Source organism: Homarus americanus, unplaced genomic scaffold (assembly GCF_018991925.1).
Source record: "Homarus americanus isolate GMGI-L3 unplaced genomic scaffold, GMGI_Hamer_2.0 scaffold19318, whole genome shotgun sequence".
Classification (NCBI taxonomy): Eukaryota; Metazoa; Arthropoda; class Malacostraca; order Decapoda; family Nephropidae; genus Homarus; species Homarus americanus.
In genome coordinates, this window is record NW_024732238.1 from 7,354,239 (window position 1) to 7,372,797 (window position 18,559).

Consider the following 18,559-nt stretch of genomic DNA (forward strand, 5'->3'; position numbering starts at 1 on the left):
TCTCACAAAAATTCAACATTGTACGATAATTTTAATTTATTTTTTTAATGTTTAAACCCCCATGTGTAGAGCCCCCCCCCCCTTTTCGAAAATAATTTTTTTCCTAGGCAATTATTCACTACTGGTATTACAACAAATTCGTCCACAATTAATATAGAAATTGGTGTCCTCTCGACAATAACCAAGTTTGGTACAAATCTGTTGAAAAATAAAAGCCTGAGGTTATTATTTTAAAAACTTTTTTATTTAATGTATTTAATTTTTCTCAAAAAGTATTTGGTCAGTTTGATTGAAACTTGCAGGGTTTGTTATTTACATGAAGAGTAGGACATATTTTATTGCTAATATTAATATTTCTGTTGGAGGCTTTCCTCCCTGACTATGCTGAGATACGAAGTTCATAACTGCCAGGAGATCTGAAGTCCATACAAACTACAATAAAAAATGTTTCACTAACAGTTCATAACAGCCATGGTGCTCGTACGAACTCTGGCATTAGTTTGTAAAATGCCGACGAGTGGCGGTGGTGTCTGTCCTCTCGGCCAGTCCCTGTGACTGAAACATAACTGAGTAGGAGATGTAAGCTGATCATGTTTCAACAATATTAGGCCCCATAGGGTCCACTTGTGATCACCTTAGACATTTATAGAAGAAAATAGGGTAAATTTGGAGGAAGCATTCAGCATGTTTTAATTATAGCTATGTGTTTTGCCAGTTTTTTTTTCAGTTGGGAATAGATTTTCTTTTATGGCGTTTATGGCACAAATTTTTTATTTTTTGGGGGGGTTGTCTTCAATAATAAGTCTTCCCCAATTACCAACAATATTGTCTGCTCAAAGTGGACAGGGCTGTGAAGTAGAGGAAAAAAAATCAAACCCTTGAACACCTTACCTAACCCATTTAAAAGGTTAAAAATTGCTTTTGATTTCATGGATCCCTTCTCATCTGAACACAGAAAACTATATCAACACATTAAACAAAAACAAGACTATTTATTTTTTTTTCCAATATTTTCCTAGACTTACTTAGATTTTTATAAGGTTATAAAAAAAAGTGTTACACTTCATTGTCTCTTTATTTGTAAGTAAAGATTTTATGTGAAATGTTTCAAAAGTAGCTTACATCTTCCTCTGCAAACTGAAGGTAGTAGTTATTGCAGCCTCTTTTTCACCATGAATTTTGTGAAATGTACCTTAACCTAATGTAGCCTAACCTTACCTAAGTCCAAGAGAAATAGTCGCCATAATCGAAAAACTTAAAAACAAAATAGCTTAACGTATTGTATCAAAAAATAACATCCAGTCAAATTTGTTCCAAATCATATACTATAGTTCCTAATAGTGCTTTATCTTTATATTATTAATATAGTTTAGAAGAATATTGGCCGCTGATACGATAAAGTTGACATCATGGGTCAGCCTGTTAGATCCTATATAAGGTACTCGGAAAAAATGGCACAAAAAATTTCATTGAGCTCACGAACCACAAACGAGCTCGTTAGCTCGAGCTAACAAAGGCCCTCTCGAACCACAAACGAGCTAAAGCGTGCATAGGTTAGGTTAGGTTATAATATTTTAGTGCACACGTCAATAAATATTAATGTGCTTTTTTCCAAGTCTGATGATTATGCTTTTTTTGGTGCCATATTTTCCTACATTCTCTATATAACAGACCCGTCCCAGTTAAAAGTTTTAGTGGATTTACTCCATTGTACACAAGTGTCTTCCTTACATCAAAGGCTTTCATGCTACACGTTTATGCAATTGTAGAAGTCATCAAATGGTTGAGTATTTCGCCAGGTGTGTGTTAGTTACGTCGTGCCTCCAGGAATATGCAGAAGTCTGTTATCAGGCTGTGGGTAAGACAATGTTCCCGATGAGACAATCGATGAGTATTTTGGGTATTTGCTAAGAGTTCCATTTCCTGACTTCATGATACAGGTAAGGGCCCAGATTTACTAACACTGCCGAAATACGAAGTTCATAACTGCCGGGAGATTGTGTTGAGTTGAGGGCAGTAGTAAAAGGAGGGGGCCTCACCTTAATGTGAGAGAAGGAGGGAGTGAAGTGAGTGTACCCAGTGAGGGAGAGTCCAGACATAAGAAACTGATGAATGACATTTGAAGAATTCTATTAAATTTTATGGAACGTTAGCAATCTAAAGGTTGTATATTTAGATAGTTTTGCACTATTAAAATAAATATATTAATAATTTTTAAAAAGACAAACATAAACAATGGGAGAAAAAACAAGTGTAACATATTCACCAAAATTTAAGAATTTTCTTTTAATTAAAGAAAATAACGACACTGATATATTTTGATAGCAAATAATTTTATAATAGAAAATTAAATACATATATGAACCAAACATTATGGGAAAAAAATTAAATGTTGACGTAGTTAATAATGAGTAAAAAAATCTCGAAAAAGTTCTTTTAATTCCCGCAATAATCAATATTACGAAATAATTAAAAATTCTGAATTAGATGATTACACCCCCAAAAAATGATTTATGATGAAAAATTAGAGAAAAATTAATATAAAACAATTATCGTCACAATCCCTTGGTTAAAGCTCGTCGGCCATTTTATGACTCCCTCGCGCTCTCTAACGGTGACTTGAAGAGTGAGAAAGGTAATGTTTTTTCCCTCAATATCCTTAACTTACTGACAACTTTTCCCATTTATTATTACATTAAACGAAAGAAATAAGATTATACTAGGCTTGTAAAGTCATAAATTTAATTAATATAAGGTAAAAATGACGTAAAAACGGTGATAGATGGGGAGCGTGTGGTGACTGTGGGTAGGTGATGGTGATGCCCCCTACTTTTCACTCGGCAAAGCTGTAAATGTGAGTTTGTCCGTCAGATTGCGTTGTTGTAGCTGTATCTTTTTAGTCTGGGGATTCGACACCAGGTCCTTGAGAGCCATAGATAGGATACATGATGGATGATACAAGCAATGGAGGCTCTGTTTAGGAAGGAGAGAATTAAATGGCTGGAGGAGATAGTTTGTAGGGGAGGACAGAGGAGAGGCGGCCATTGGTATTGTTATTATATTCTGCTATTTTCTCCCTTGTCCATCCCCTCTTCTCGGTGTTATTTTTTAATCACCTTGTTTTATTTTTATTTATATGATTGGTTTATTTTAAATGGTAATATATCGTAGTAAATGAAGGGAAATACGAAAAAATGTGAAGAGTTGTGTTGAGGACGGGTTGTAGACCAGAACAACAGATATTACTTAATATATTAATGATATCGTCTGTTTCTTTTATTTTGTTTATTGTTTATAATTTGCTGACTACAAGAGTAGATAACAATAGTGTGGAGAACATTTATGAATAGTAAGGTAAGTAATTTTGTTTGGGTCCTTTTTTTTGTTGTGTAGGTAAAGTTATAACACTAGAACTTATATTAAAAATCACTTAGTTTTACGTTAATGGTTGCCACTATATTGCTGACGGGAATTTATATAATATTTTGGTCCATGTAAAGGTTATGTACGTCTGTTTATTTCACCTGATGGACCACCCTTATGCTTTATGGGGGCTAGGTTAGAGTTGTCTTGGGGTGGGTTGATATTTAATTGAAATAAGCTGGGGAGACTTAAATCTTCATGTGATCCCCAATATTTATATTTTTACACCTTGTGGTTAGGTTAGGTTTTAGATGCAAATAATGTGTGTTCTTAGGTTAGATTTCAGATACAAATAACTGTGTTATGTTAGGTTGGGTTAGGTTAGATTTTAGGAGCAATAATGCTCTTGAAGTTAAGTAATGGATGTATGTACTGCATGTAGGTTCGGTTTTGGGTGCAATTAACATGAGTTTTTAGGTTTCTCATGTAAATTACACTTGTGGCATCTGCATTGTTGGGTGCAAATACCCACGGCCAAATGGTTTACACAGGTATATACCAATCAGGTAAAATCGTTTCCGTCATCCACCTGTCTGGAACCTAGTTTAACCCATCCTAACCTAACTGGTAAAAATTGATCACAGTACTGCTTCTTAAATGCAACCTAACCTAACCTAACCTAACCTACTAAAATTCACTGGATGACCAAAGCAATAATGATAATAATAACACAAATCATACAATTATTATGAAACCTGATCTGACTTAATCTACCGATATAGTGAATGTGGAAGCTCTCAGAACCATAAACTATACTGTACAGTGGTTTGAGAGAGTTCATAGATGTGTATAGTGAGAGCAAGCAGAAGGGGAAGCTCCCAGACTGCTATACAGGGTTTAATCCCAGGCTCAGGAGTGAGAAGGTTCCTGCTCAGTGTAACTGTATCAAAGATTACCGTTTTTTCAAGTACCGGTAAATTTTCCACTATCTTCGGCTCTAACACTGGTCAATGAAGGTCGTAACAAAGAACAGATTGACCACCTGACTAGTTAGCCAAGCTTGAAAGTGGTGAAAAGAATAGATTGAAAATTAAATTAAATGTCAGCATTAATTTATGGTTTTCAAGGCATCTGCCAATTGAGGAATTCCTTGGGTCCAATTTGAGCCAAAGTGCTGCTTTTGGTCCACAGGCGGGTCATTTAATAAGCTACCTATCTTCCTAATTTATGCAATAGTCATCACAGAAGAAGTGACCGTTGTGGGGGAAGGAGGCTGATGGCTTGTGTAGGATCACCCCATTGTTCTTGACAAGTCTCGTCTAGGGCGTCCCACAGAGAAACTTCTACCGGAATTTAAAATTAGCAGTTAAAGTAATCCTGGAGCAGATGGGTAACACCAGAATGCATTGTTTGACATTGATTTTTTCCACAAATGTTCTTTGGATAATAGTAATAAAAATATGACAATGCATGTAACCTAATAGAATCTGAGCTAACCAACCAAAGAAGCCTACCTAACTTGACCTAACTTCCTCTGGACACCTGTCATATTAAACAGAAAGTAATTTGATATCTGGTACCATTGAAAGCAACTTACTTGAAGTGGCATGGTGTAATTTATTTTTGGGGGCGGGGGGGGCAAACAAAGAACAGACAAATCACGCACTGACAATAGCAGATTTTTTTTAGGAATATTTATGGAAACTAATTCATTTCTATGCTTATAAAGCTTGTAGACATAATTTTTGTGTCGGAGGAAGTTTTTCTCCGTGTTTTACCCCGTCATTTCCTTCATCCCTCAAACTTTCTAACATCCAAAGAACAGCTGTGGAAAAAATGAATGACTATAAATAACTCCTCCTGGTGTTAGCCATCTACTTCAGTATTACCACGGTTAATACTGAAATGTTCGGGTACAGCCGTAATATTTAATGTTTTTTCAATTTTTTCTGGTCACATTAAATACATGTAGTGTCAGACTTAAAAAAATGGCTTGCTTAAAACTTACCTACACCAGCTTATTTTACTTTATGATTAAAAAACTTATGTAACTTAACATCACCTAATGAACCTAACCCCACAAGTAACGTATTAGGATGTTTAATCTTCAGGTGAAATAAGGTTGAATGTTTAATCTTCATCGATCCAAAATAATAATAATAATATAGAACTTCGAATCTTATTAAATATGCATGCAAGTGTCAGTGTGCTACTTTCTGGATCAATTTTTAAAATATATGATGCCTAAGATTACTGCATTAAATTTTGTGAAAGATAACACTTACTGAATCTAACATTGATGTAGAAATACTGTAGATTGTTAGGTTAGTTGATTTATACTCCTTTATAGCACAGACTTTTGAGGTATAGCTTCTGTATTGCTTTTATTTTATTAATGAATGTAATTATGTGTTGCAGGATGGAGGGGAGCCAAGGTGGAGAAACTATAAGTGACATACACAACTACCTCGACACATTTAATAAAGAGATCCAGACGGGGGATCAAGCACCCACAGGTTGGTTGATGATGTACAGTGCTTGTAATTCCTCATAATTGGCTTGTAATAGACTTAATCTTGATACTATACTGTGCCACCCTTTCCACGAGTGATAATGTTCTTCTCTGTTTTCAGCCGATGTAGCTCAAGTTTTTGTAGATGAATCTGGTCAATACTTCTACCAAAATGTTGATGGCAGTCAGCAACAGATGGTAGTGGTGTCGTCTGATGGGACAGATGGCTCAGAGGGGGAAGGTGGTGGTGCCGATGGCTCTGTAATGTTGAATGCAGAGGAAGATTCACTCAATGATGTGAGTCTTTGGAGATACTGTAATGTACCTTTGTTTAGATGGTCATGAGTTTCAGTTCTAAACTTAGGAAATTTGAAATTATGTGTAGTACTGTATTATGTTCAATCAAGTTAAATTGGTTTGGAACTAGAAGCACAGTTGAAAAGTCAAATGGGTTAAAATGAACTCAAAGGTTGGAGGTATAGAACAACAGGAGAAAATTTCTATTATGTTTTGTTGTTCCCAGAAGATTTTAGGCATATTTTGATGATCTTTGAGTCATAAGATACATTCACATCAGAATCGGTGACTAGCCAAGCGGTGTTTATCCTAATCTGTAGTTACAATTTTAATTTAATTTGTAATATGTTTGTGATTTCTTTCATCTGTTTGAATGGAAATTTTTTAGGAGATAATTAACAGCAGGATTTTATATTTTAGGATGGAGACAGTTTATCCCAGGGTCAGGTGGCCCTGGGCGAGGATGGGACACTGCAGGTTATACCCGGTATGGAACAAGGGGAAGGCAATAACCAGGTTGTGCTTAATACAGGTTGGTATCATTCTTTTGTTTTTGTTCTCTAATTCCTGGTGTTTTAAGGCTCATATTTCTTTTGTTTTAGGTTCTTCAGTTGTTGATTTTGGTGTTTATTCCTCTCTTTTTTTCTGTACGAGTTGCTCGAGTTATTACACTATGCACCACTTAATTTTTTTTCTATAAATCTGGTGACTTGAAATTGTTTTGCTCTTTGTATTTCTGATTTCTTTCTTCTTGATTCCTTTTAATTATTTAGTTATTGCCTTTCATCCCAAACTTGAGCTGACAGGTGGTGTTGTTATGTTTGTGTTAACCCCATGTTGAAGGGGTTAGTTTCTACTGGGAGTCAGAGTACTTTATGTAGCCCCCTTTAAGTCATGCCATTGTTTCATCCAATCAATCTTTAATCTGCCATTTAGAAAGTTTGAAGATATGTGTTTTCAACTTAAAACTTGCTGAAACTGAGTGGGCATGTGTTGTTAGATTAGGTTTGAGCTGTGTTCCTCAAGTTTGCAGTATTCTTAAGGGTTTCTATGTGTACTCTTGTTATTTCTACACTCTTCTTAGCCCCAGCCACACTAGGTTAGGTCTTCCCTGGGTCCCTGAGCCTCCCTCCTTTAGTGGACATATAGTACTGATTTGAGTCATTCTATTCTGGCATGGTTATAGAAAGGCAGTTTGGGATCATTTCATTATATCTGTGGAATTATACAGTGAACAGATTTTTGGTAATACTTCCTCTTCCAACAGCCACCCAAAAACAATATGGCAGCTCCTGGAAGAGTGCATTAAGGTATACATTTTTAGTGAGAATTTCTTTATGTAAGGATTTTATAGTTGTTGACAGGTCATAACAGTTTTGGCTCAGTTGTATTACAAATTTTTACTTTTCTTTTGGGTGACTGTCTGAAAAGGAAGTTTTGTAATGTATGTTTTGATATATATGTCCTGTATACTGTACTATGTAGGCATGAGAGTGGTTGGAACTTGAATCACTCCCTCTCATAAGTGTACAGAAATAAAAACAAATGGAAGAAAGAGGTGATTATTTTTGTTTGTTTTTTTCAGGAGATAATAATCAAATAGTAACTATCGTCCCATCATCCACGAACCCGGGTGAAGTGAGTTATGTTTTGATCGTCGAACAGTCTGGTGACAACGACAAAGACGATACTGTATATGATTTCAACGAAGCGGATGAAGGCCTTAGCTATGTGAGTATTTTATTATATCTGTAGTTAGCACCTAGAGCCACTAGTATAGAGGTTGTAAGTAAGGTCATGTGGTATAAATGACGAGTAGGTTTTATGTCAATTTATTCATGTGCAGTTTTAAGTTACTGTCTCTTGCTTTAGTGCTTGGAAACTGATGAGTTCTTAACAATCACCTGTTTAGTGATGGCAGTTCATTCTGATCTTGGAGTTTTAGATAATAATTTATTAGTTTTCAGTGTTTGAACCAGTGGTGTAAGTTTGCAGCTTTTCTTGGGTTCCTGGCCACAGGCAGAGCAGCCTTCTTGTTTGTTGAGAGAGACAAGGATGTCTGCAAAGACCTAAATTAGTTGGTGTCTTGACGAACTGAATGTGTGGTGCTTGGCAGTACAGTACTACAGTACTTTTTTTTATGGGATTCCTTCCTGAGTTGGGTGCTTGTTGTAAAAACATTTGTAGCTTATTTTGGTGCCATCATCCCAATATCTAACCAGCTGGAGATGTAGTATGATGGTAAGAGACCACCGCTTTCAGCTTCCAGGGGTAAACTTTGCATAAAAAGTCTACATGTTCAGGTATGGTACTTGGATGTGACAGAATGAATTAGTTCCAAGCACCAATGTTGAGGTATCCCAGGATTTAAGCTCATAGACTTCGTTAGTCATACATAAATCACCTGATCCATGCTCAGTTATGATACGGGATTTCAGGTTCAGTCCATCATTTTCCCAAGAATTAGGAAAAGATGCTTGACTAATATTTTCCATAGGTTTGACTTTCTTTCTTTAACTCTTCATATTAAAGGTTGACTACTATTCCAGGAATCGGGGGAAGAAGATGACAAGAAGATGATGCGTATTATTCACAAAAAATCACAAACAGTTACTCAAGCCCACATGTGTAACTATTGTAACTACACCAGTCCAAAAAGGTAATATCTGACAACCTGTACTGTTATTTTATTCTTAACCTACTTTTCATTACTTCATATATATTGGGTGAGATTGTTGATAGCTAGGTACTGTGTGTGTGTGTGTTTTTGTTTTGCATATTTTTATTGTATTCATTTCTTTTTGTCTTCTTCAGATACCTACTTTCAAGACACATGAAATCTCACAGTGAAGAGCGGCCGCATAAATGTTCTGTCTGTGAACGAGGGTTCAAAACTTTAGCTTCTCTCCAAAACCACGTTAACACACACACAGGCATCAAACCTCATCGATGCAAGTTTTGTGAAAGCACGTTTACTACATCTGGTATGTTGAATAAGTGCAGTACAGTGTAGTTGTAAGAAGCAAGTTTTACTGAATACACTATGAAAATATGTCGTCTTCTCTAATTTTAGATATCACTTCAATTTTAGGACTCACCTTCTTACTCTAGTGTATTATATTGGGTACTTGTTGGAGTCATAATTTCTTACGATGCAAGATATACATACAGGCAGTGAAGAGGTTGTTAAAAGTCGTAGGGTACAGTAGAAGTCCAAAAATCTGGACTGCTTGGGGATTGGGTCGGTCCGGATTTTCGGATTTTCCGGATTCTCAGGCAGTACTTTTAAAATTAAAATTTAAGGAGTAATAAAGAAGAGATGAACAGGTACATTTTGATAGTTTATTCATTAGCAAATAAAGCATGCTTCATTTATCAAAACGAGCAGTTTTAAAGAAAAATAAAGTCAACACAAGACAAAAATGTAAACAAACTGTCTAATACCATGACGAGTCTTGAAATTCCTAAGCCATCCATCACTAAATGCGCACTCTGATTCAATGTTCACTTGCTCCTTAAAAGACTTTGCTTTGGCAATAAGCATCGGCCCAGAAATTGCCATACCTTCTAATCGTTTTAACAAAAACCATTTGTGCAACACTTTATCAAGATTTTCTAACTTGAGCCAATGTAAATTTTTTCTTTAAGCAATTTTAATGTAGGGCTCAGAAGAAGCTGTGAATTCTAGAATTTTATTTTTTGCCTTTTTTATATCATAAATTGTAGACTTTCTAATGTTGTATGTTTCCATTAGAACAGCATTGCTCACATTACATTCTAGTTTCTTAATTATTTCAAGTTTGTCACTCAATTTCAATGTGTTCTTCTTTCTCTTCACACAACGAAGTTTATCTACTTTAGGGGCCATTATTATGGGCTTGTACTTTGTACATGGAAAGAGTAGGACTCAAAATTACATACGTTGTCACAGTTTGATTGCTTGTTTTAAAGTGGCGATCGTGTGGTCGTTTGTTGTCGCTGTGCAGCTGTGGCGTTCACACATGCACACATACACACAAAAGATTTATAGTGCCTCAAATTTTACATTTCAGTTCAAGCTAATTACAAAACTAACAAAATTAGCTACCTATAATTTACAATTACTTTTATTATTAGAATTATGTAAATTAATTTTTTAAAGCAACTCCATTCATTCACATAACCCACAAAAGCCCGCTAAATTTAAAAAGTTTGAGTTTTCGAAAAGTCCGGATTCTCGGGTGGTCCGGATTCCTGGCATCCGGATTTTTGGACTTTTACTGGAATTAGGTAAGTGCCATTAGAGAATTAATTGGATGATGTTTTCATAAGGGACCTTTGTGTAAAACTAAAGGTGAATTCACTTTTATGTGTAAGTGGTGGAGTAAGTGGAGATGCAAGCTTCACTTGACAATTCTGTGGAGTGTCAGAGAAACTACATTAAAGTGGTGTAGTTGATAATTTATCTTTGTCTATTTTGATTCACTTATTACAAATTAACGATAAGTTTTGGCACTTGTTTGCTCTTGATTGGCTTTATATGAGTTATGGGTAAGAATGGTTAACTTCTGTGGGCTGTTTGTATCTGTTGCATCCTGTGCAAATGTGAATGGAGATGTAGATATTTGGGAATAGAAGGGTTATTGCTTTAATATAATTTGAGAGTTCCGCAACAGATTTTATTTTTAGTTTATCCATTTTACATTTTCTTTTTTCTCTTTTGAAAGGTGAGCTTGTTCGACATGTTCGCTACATACACACCCACGAAAAGCCTCATAAGTGTCCAGACTGTGATTATGCCAGCGTAGAACTTAGCAAATTGAAGCGTCACATGCGTTGTCACTCTGGAGAGCGACCGTATCAGTGCCCACATTGTACTTACGCCAGTCCTGACACCTTCAAGTTGAAGAGACACTTAAGGATTCACACGGGAGAAAAGCCATATGAGTGCGAGATCTGTCGTGCACGTTTTACGCAGTCAAACTCTTTGAAGGCTCACAAATTGATACACACAGGTAGGTAAATAAGGCTTGAAAGTTGTTATCTGCTGTGTATATATTATTGCTCTGATAATTATACCAAAGTTTTTAAATTAAAATAGAGTTACAGTATGTTGATATAGTTTACTTTTATGTTTTCATTGTTTATAATACAGTATTTGTATGTGCAATGTTGTATAATTGTTAAAGCCATCAAGGATATGAGATTCAGTTTTTCATCAGGGTATTCAAAATCTTTTATTTTGTGAGATGCTTCACAAGAGTTATTGAGGTCCACAAAGTTTACTAGACAATTGTAAACACTCAGGATCTAAAATAAACTTTACCAAGTGTGAAATTTAAGAAAAGGATCTTGTCATGCTTAACAGGTGGTACCTTTGACAGGTTTTGGGTGGGTAAAACTATTGCATATCAGTCAGTTTTGAAAGCCCATGAGTTAAGATATTCAAATTTTAGTACTTTTCCTAATATGGCACGTGTGTCCAGATTCCTAATTAAAAAGTTATTTTGTATATCTTTAGAATAATTATTAATTTGTGAGGAATTCGTTAGATTAAATTTTGTCTAATAAATTACAACTGTATAGTAAAACCCCTGTTAATGCTCAGGATACATTCCAAGATAATAGAGCAAGTACTGTACAGGTACAGCAGTGGGGTGAACGTCTCACACCCGTGCTCCATGTGAACAGTCTCATTGAATTCAATTCATTTCTAAACCACACAGAAAAAAAAAACATGCTCATGAGAAGTGGGCCTTACAGTGCAATAGGAGAGCTGTAGCTAGCCCACACGGTTTGAAAGTGTAATTTTTCTCTGTGAATAAGGAGGGCATGTTTTGGTGATATCGAATAGGGGTGTTAAAATGACCATTTCAGGTAAGTGGGGCTGCAAATAGCAAGATATTCCTGGACAGGTATTGCTAAATTAAATAACTGTACTTGTTTTTATGTATTAAGATAATTGACAATGAAAGAGGATTTCTGTGTTTGGATGTTGCATCAGGGAACAAGCCGGTATATGCCTGTGAGCTCTGCCCAACGACGTGTGGCCGCAAGACTGATCTCCGAATACATGTGCAGAAGCTTCATACCTCTGACAAACCTCTGAAGTGCAAGAAATGTGGCAAGGCCTTCCCTGATAGGTAAGTTACTTTTTTGTTGTTTGTTCTTAAAATGATTGGATTTCTCAAATATTTATGCACCCATTGTGTATATTGTGGGACATGTGATGTTTGCTAACAGGGAGTTTTGATATTTAGAGAGGAGTGAAGCAAGAGCTGTTTCAAAGGCAAATATACATTTCAGGTACACATTCAAACAGCACAACAAGTCTCATGAGGGAGAGAAGTGTTTCAAGTGTGACCTGTGTCCTTATGCTTCAACTTCTGCAAGACATCTAGAATCCCACATGCTTGTACACACGGAACAGAAGCCTTACCAGTGTGATCAGTGTGACCAGGTGTGCATGTGCTTGATGGTACAGTTAGTGACTTAATGTTAATTTTGCTTCTCATATGTATTATTATCTTATGTTAATTCCAATATAATCATTGTTAAATTGTTAGGAATGATTAATCATATTATGGAGGCACTGTATGCAATTTAATATTCACTTTTTGTACACAATTATTGAACTTCAAGGAACAAATTTTCTCTCAACAAGGCTTTCCGTCAAAAGCAGTTGCTGAAGAGGCATCAAAATCTTTACCACAACCCAGAATACATCCCCCCCATGCCCAGAGAGAAGACGCAAGAATGTCCAGAGTGTGGGAAGGCATTTAGGCATAAAGGTATGATGTATTAGTTTTATACGTTAATCAAAATATTTTTATTGTTGGAGACAGGTTATGCTAAGTTACTGAAGTGGCAGTGATAAAGCAAATAGTAATCTTGGAGAAGACTTTATTAATTCAGACAGAGAACTTTTTAACCAGCCAGAGTGGATGTGGCTTTCAACTAATAATTGGTGAGCGGGGTACCGGTGGTAGAAGCGGTACTGTTCTTGCCTCGCAAGCGAGATGTCACGGGTTCGATTCCCGGGCCGGTGGAAGTTGTTTGGACTTACTTCCTAGCCCCCATTAGTCCCTGTTCACCTAGCAGTAAAGTAGGTACCTGTTGTAAGTCGAAAGTTGCGAATTCGTATTCAGGGAAAGTTGTTGGAGCTTCCAATAACTTGATGACATAAACGCCTGACTCTTCAGGCTTCTATGCCCTTGACTCTTCAGACTTCTACGCCCTTAACTCGTGAGACATAAAGGCAAGCATGAACTTAAAATGCTTCCCTGTTGGGCACTGTAAACGCTTCTGCGCTTCACCTTACACAAGGATGTAGGGGGGGGGGTGCCCAATAAAAAAAAAAAAAAATTGGTGAGCAGCCAGTTGGGGTTGTTTTCAGTAAAAAATGAATCCAAGCTCGTCCAATACTGTACTTTGTTCAGTATGTATGAAATGGTTTGATATTCTTAATCCAAATAAATTGTCACAATATCAGATTTTGTTTTGTTTTATGAAATAGTTTGGTGGGTTATCATCTTATGTGGGTCCTGCATGCATAGTTATCGCTTATGTGACTGGTTGAAATGTGACCAGAGTTATAGCTCACGCAGAAAGCTGTTGGTAGTGGTATAGCATTAATTGAGTGATCTTTTGCTTACTTGGGTTAATTTGACAAAAAAGGGGCCCCGAGTCACTTGAATTGCCAAAGAATCTGCTGCTCGAGAGATGGTGAGTGTTGTTAGGGAAAACAGGACCAATCAGCTGATACTGCTGGTGAGTGGGAGGCAAGGTCAAGACAGCGTTCCCTCCCCCCCTCCTCCACCACCCCTCACCAGCTATGTTTCCAAATGTAGTATCGTAATATAATTCATTTTGGTAAATCAGCTGAAGTTGATGATATCATTTAAAGGGTTAAGTTACTTTCTATACTTGCCTTAGATACATCACTCTCCCCTTATTGAAGTTTATGTTTCCTTTGATCCACCCCATACAATAATAGGACGGGAGACTAGACTGTAGCCAGATGCTGTACTTGAAATTAGATATAGGAACACTATTCTTTGGGATGACTTCCCTACTTCATTATTTATAAAACACTAAAAGGAAAATCTGATTCTAACATTAATTTTTGTTATTTCTTTCAAGGTAACTTGATTAGACATATGGCCATCCATGATCCTGATGCCTCTGCACAGGAAAAGGCACAAGCACTGAAGATTGGAAGACAAAAAAGATTACAGCTTATTAATGGTCAACAAGTGAGTTGCTTTTAACATCTAATTAATAATGGAATAGATGGGATACGATGTGTGCCACAAGGTTGTGTGAGGCGACGGGTAAAATGGGTGGAAATTTTGGGGCTGGTGTAGAAGAGGAGCAAAAACAATGATACATCAGTGAGACAAACTTACAGTTAGGAAAATGAGAAGGGACCAACATTAGCTTCCAATTCAAATTTGTGATTGCTTCTTCTTTGCAGTGTTAACCACAGAATATATAAAAGAATCAATTAATGATAGGTTAGCATCTTTAACAGCACTTACTATTGAACGTCATAAGAATGTCGATTTGTAATTGTGAGTGTCGTCTCTTTAGTTCGTAACCAAAATTTAACCAATACTCGATTTTTTTATGCTTGCTATGTTGTTTTAGTTTTATTGTACTATCAGTGTTTGTTGATTTTTTGTTTCATCATTATTCCATACAATAATATGTTTATTCGGTACCTTCATCAAACACTGTTGGGGAGTCACCCTTAACAAAATTCAATAATCCTACTGATTTTAAGATTAAAAAGCAAAATTTCTGTGGGTACAGTCTATTAAATGCCACTTGTTCTTTTTATATTATACATGTTAAGTACAGTATATAAAACCTTGTATTGTCTAGGTTGAGATGTACACCGGAGACGTTGATGAAGATGAGATTATGGCTGTGGAGGGTCAGGATGGTAACCAGTATGTGGTCCTTGAGGTCATACAGCTTCAGGTAAGATTAGATGTAATTGTCCTTTTGTCCATTTAAAAAAAAATCTTTAGCCTGACTATAAATATCTCACATTTTTATCAATAAATTCTCTTAATGCCTAAATTTATACCCACGTGCTTTTCAGGATGGCGAAAGTCACATGATGATGTCAGATGGGATACCAGTAACGGACGGTACTCTAGAAACGGCAGTAGGCGGAGTTTTAGGGTCCTCACCTCTTATGGTTCCGGAGACTATAACGGGTGATACAATTACTGGAGATACCATAGGTGGGTGTGACGTGGTGGATACCTAATAATACTTAGTGTCCTGTAAAAACTGATTTGGTCTATAGATTGGAGAGGTTCTTTTTAATGCAGGTTCGTTATGTTTATCTATAACAATCTTTCTTAAAACGTGAGGATTAATATAAATTGAAGGCTTATAGAAATTGCTTTAGGTAGTTGGGTTTTCCTGGTTTGGCCCTTATTTATGCATCAGTGTGCATTTGATTTACAGAATTGTGTTTCATGTGTCCATTAGTCCACCTCATAAAATTGGAAGAGAAATAAACAAGTAGATGGATAGATATTCAATCATGTTCTTGTGAATCCCTTCAAGTACTGTAAATGATTAAATTTTTTCTCATTTTAGTTGTTATCTTTCTAGTGACTTTATACCAAACTTCCCCACCTTGCAGGCCCAGTAGATGGAGCCTGTTTAGTATCAGAATCTTCCCTCCTGGAACTCCAGCACAAGAAAACGGAAATGAAAACAGAAATTAGTGCCGAGGCCAAGAAGGAGGCTCAGAAAGAAATGGAAACCTGCTTTGGTTTTGATGTGAGTTAATATTAATATTTTTTCTGCTTGTATGGTAAATTAATGCGAGTGAGATATTATGTGAAACCATAAAACATCTTTTAAGTGAAATTAAATGTGTTGACATGCACTGAGATTTCTCTTTGAATGGTATCAGTACAGTTACCGGTACTGTAGTCGTTTTAGCTTCTCAACATGCTGTGATAGTCATAACCAAGGTGCCCTCTAATTTTTTACATCGTATTGTGGAATATATATGAACCAAAAAGCTATACTGTACAGGTAGTCCCTGAGTTACAAATGGGTTACGTTCTTGGAGCCTGTTCGTAAGTCAGAACAGTATTAATTCCATATGTAGAGTGAGTTTCAAACACAACCCTGCCTAACCTAACGTGTAGCAAAATTTAGCTTTCTGGTTTTTTACGCATTGTGAATATAATATAGATTAACTTTATAATTTATATATGTTAGTTTTCACATTCCAGAAAAAAAGGTAGTTTTTTACCAAAAGCTCATACAGTATAAATTTTCGAAATTTTATCTTCATCTGAGTGCAGTTAGGTAAATACTTTACTTTCATATTTCAATTCTGGAAACTGTAAAATAGGAACTAAAATTGTTTTTGAAAGTGTGTTATATACTGTATATCTTTACTTTATAGGATGAGGATGAAGGACAAATTCACCTTCAGTTTGGAGAATGAAGAAGAGACAACTATGGAGTTAATGTTAAATATATACATAAAATGTGTATGTCCAGATGAGATTTCTCTTTGAAGTCATATGCTAATTTTGTGACATTTGTGCTGTGATTTAATTTTTTTAAACCTTCTTCATTTTGTTGACATGACAGGCAGAATCAAAGTCTGCTTCAGCTTTAGAGAAAGGATTTGTCTTAATGGTGTGACTAGGTAGCTTAACACCAGCCATGGTCAACCCACTTCCTGCCTGCCACTGGAGGAACACGGCTGGTGTCTCTCTCCCACCTTTCCTGGTTTCAGATTCTCAAAGACTTATTAATTAAATTTCTTCCACTGTAACTGTGTATGTGAGAACCCATCTAGCAACAGTGCAGTTTTAGTGCAATTTTGGTCAGGCAGGTGCATTCTCAGATGGCCAGTTCAGGGTTAAGTTTTAATAAATGAACCTTTGACAACTTAAATCTTGAACTGTAGTCACTCTTACAGATTCCCTAGTAGTCTGCATCATAAGTGAAACCAAATGGATTTATGCTTCTGTGAATTATAAGTTTGCCTCTGTGAGGCATTGTACGGTGTTAACTGAAGGTAGGCTGTATAACCTATTGCTGTGACCAAAGCTCCATGATGATGTGGGTCTGGTCCACAGTTTGCACATCTTACCACTTCTTGTTGTTTCATTTGTAAATATCTTAAAATATTTAAATAATTAAATTTTTTCTTCATCCTGAAATTTTGTCAACTGTACTTTGTACATTTCTATTTTTGTATACATACATTATACAGTACAGAAAGGTCAAGAATAGTAATGGTGCCTGTACAAAGATTTAATGAAAGTACAGTAAGAAGCTGCTCGTTCTGCGGCAGACTGAAGCTCAACGTTGTGTACGGATGTCTGAAGGTTGTTGCTGTTGCATATACCACTGGTAAGCACCTACAGGAGAGCCTCTGATAACGACAGTTCTACTAACGACGATTCATATTAAAGACCCTGGTTAATTTAGGACCCAATTCAATTTACACTGTTATTTCCTTCTTATTTACGACGAAAATAGTATAAAAAATAAAGTAAAATCACATTTTCATATAAATAATAACTAAATCCCGATATGTATTTAAAAAAAATGCCTTGCGCACAGAGGCTGCAGGGTTGCCACATTGGGCGAAAAGTAGCGGATTGGGCTACTATTTTTGGGTGTCTGCTACTAAAATTAGAGATCTGCTACTTGCTACTTTTTGGGCTACCTACTTCAAATTATATTTGCACTTATTTTCACATGATTGGGCTACTTCCATTTTGTACTCTTATAATACTAACAATACAAGATAAAGATGAATTATATGTAATATATTCGTAAGTGACAATGAAATATTAGTTAAATACGCAGGTGAAAGTTGGCAACTACCTTCATTTAACATTTTTGAAGCCAGTATTGAGTAATTTTGAAAGGATGAATTTGCTATCAAAAGGAAGAAGCTGATCACTAAAGTCTTCTCACTGAACTGGAAAATTTTGCAGTTTCAATGCAAAGAAGAATCCCATACCCTGGCAGTGTAAAGCTTAGAGTTGACATGAGCTATAATTAAATTTTCCTTCCCCTTGATAAAGTTGACTTTGGTTATGAATTTTCTACCCTTTTGGCTTGCTTAATATTCAATCTAGATGCCATAAATTCCTTACCAGAGCATGTAAAGAACTTCTTGCTCACCTACCTGAAAATGTTGAAGCATTAAAGAAAGTAAAGAACCTGTCACCAAATATTTGTCTAAGTCACACACATCCTCCATTCTCAGAGCTCCCACTAGAACTTGCTGATGAGTCTTAAGATAACTGAAATTGAGTCAGTGGAGTCAAGCCTTAACTATTGATTAGGATCAGACTTTTTTAAGGAAATATACCAACTACTGGATTACTATTATGGACGAAA

General features: G+C 36.1%; 1 protein-coding gene across 5 annotated transcripts; it reads left to right on the forward strand.

Annotated features, from left to right (window-relative positions):
• The first annotated feature begins 2,565 nt into the window (after positions 1-2,565).
• On the forward strand, positions 2,566-17,340 carry LOC121868426 (transcriptional repressor CTCF-like). 5 transcript variants are annotated; one of them, XM_042369061.1, is made up of 16 exons: positions 2,566-2,635; positions 5,782-5,879; positions 5,997-6,172; positions 6,593-6,704; positions 7,758-7,903; positions 8,722-8,831; positions 8,987-9,156; positions 10,879-11,166; positions 12,144-12,294; positions 12,458-12,611; positions 12,816-12,942; positions 14,294-14,406; positions 15,038-15,136; positions 15,261-15,405; positions 15,816-15,955; positions 16,596-17,340. In XM_042369061.1, exons 2-16 carry the CDS (start codon positions 5,783-5,785, stop codon positions 16,635-16,637), a joined length of 2,070 nt encoding a protein of 689 aa, XP_042224995.1. In that variant the 5' UTR covers positions 2,566-2,635; position 5,782; the 3' UTR covers positions 16,638-17,340. The 5 variants fall into 5 exon arrangements, with proteins under 5 accessions (XP_042224995.1, XP_042224993.1, XP_042224992.1 ...); XM_042369059.1 differs by lacking the exon at positions 2,566-2,635 and adding an exon at positions 2,830-2,854; XM_042369058.1 differs by lacking the exon at positions 2,566-2,635 and adding an exon at positions 2,884-3,047 and having other exon boundaries at positions 12,156-12,294.
• The last annotated feature ends 1,219 nt before the right edge of the window (positions 17,341-18,559 follow it).

What these genes read in the sequence shown, in the direction of transcription:
- LOC121868426 (XM_042369057.1), top strand. Translation starts at nt 2,953, where the DNA reads ATGATACAAGCAATGGAGGCTCTGTTTAGGAAGGAGAGAATTAAATGG. An exon ending in AGGAAGATTCACTCAATGAT is followed by an intron (nt 6,173 to 6,592) that starts GTGAGTCTTTGG and finishes TTTATATTTTAG; the next exon opens with GATGGAGACAGTTTATCCCA. An exon ending in CCAGGTTGTGCTTAATACAG is followed by an intron (nt 6,705 to 7,757) that starts GTTGGTATCATT and finishes TGTTTTTTTCAG; the next exon opens with GAGATAATAATCAAATAGTA.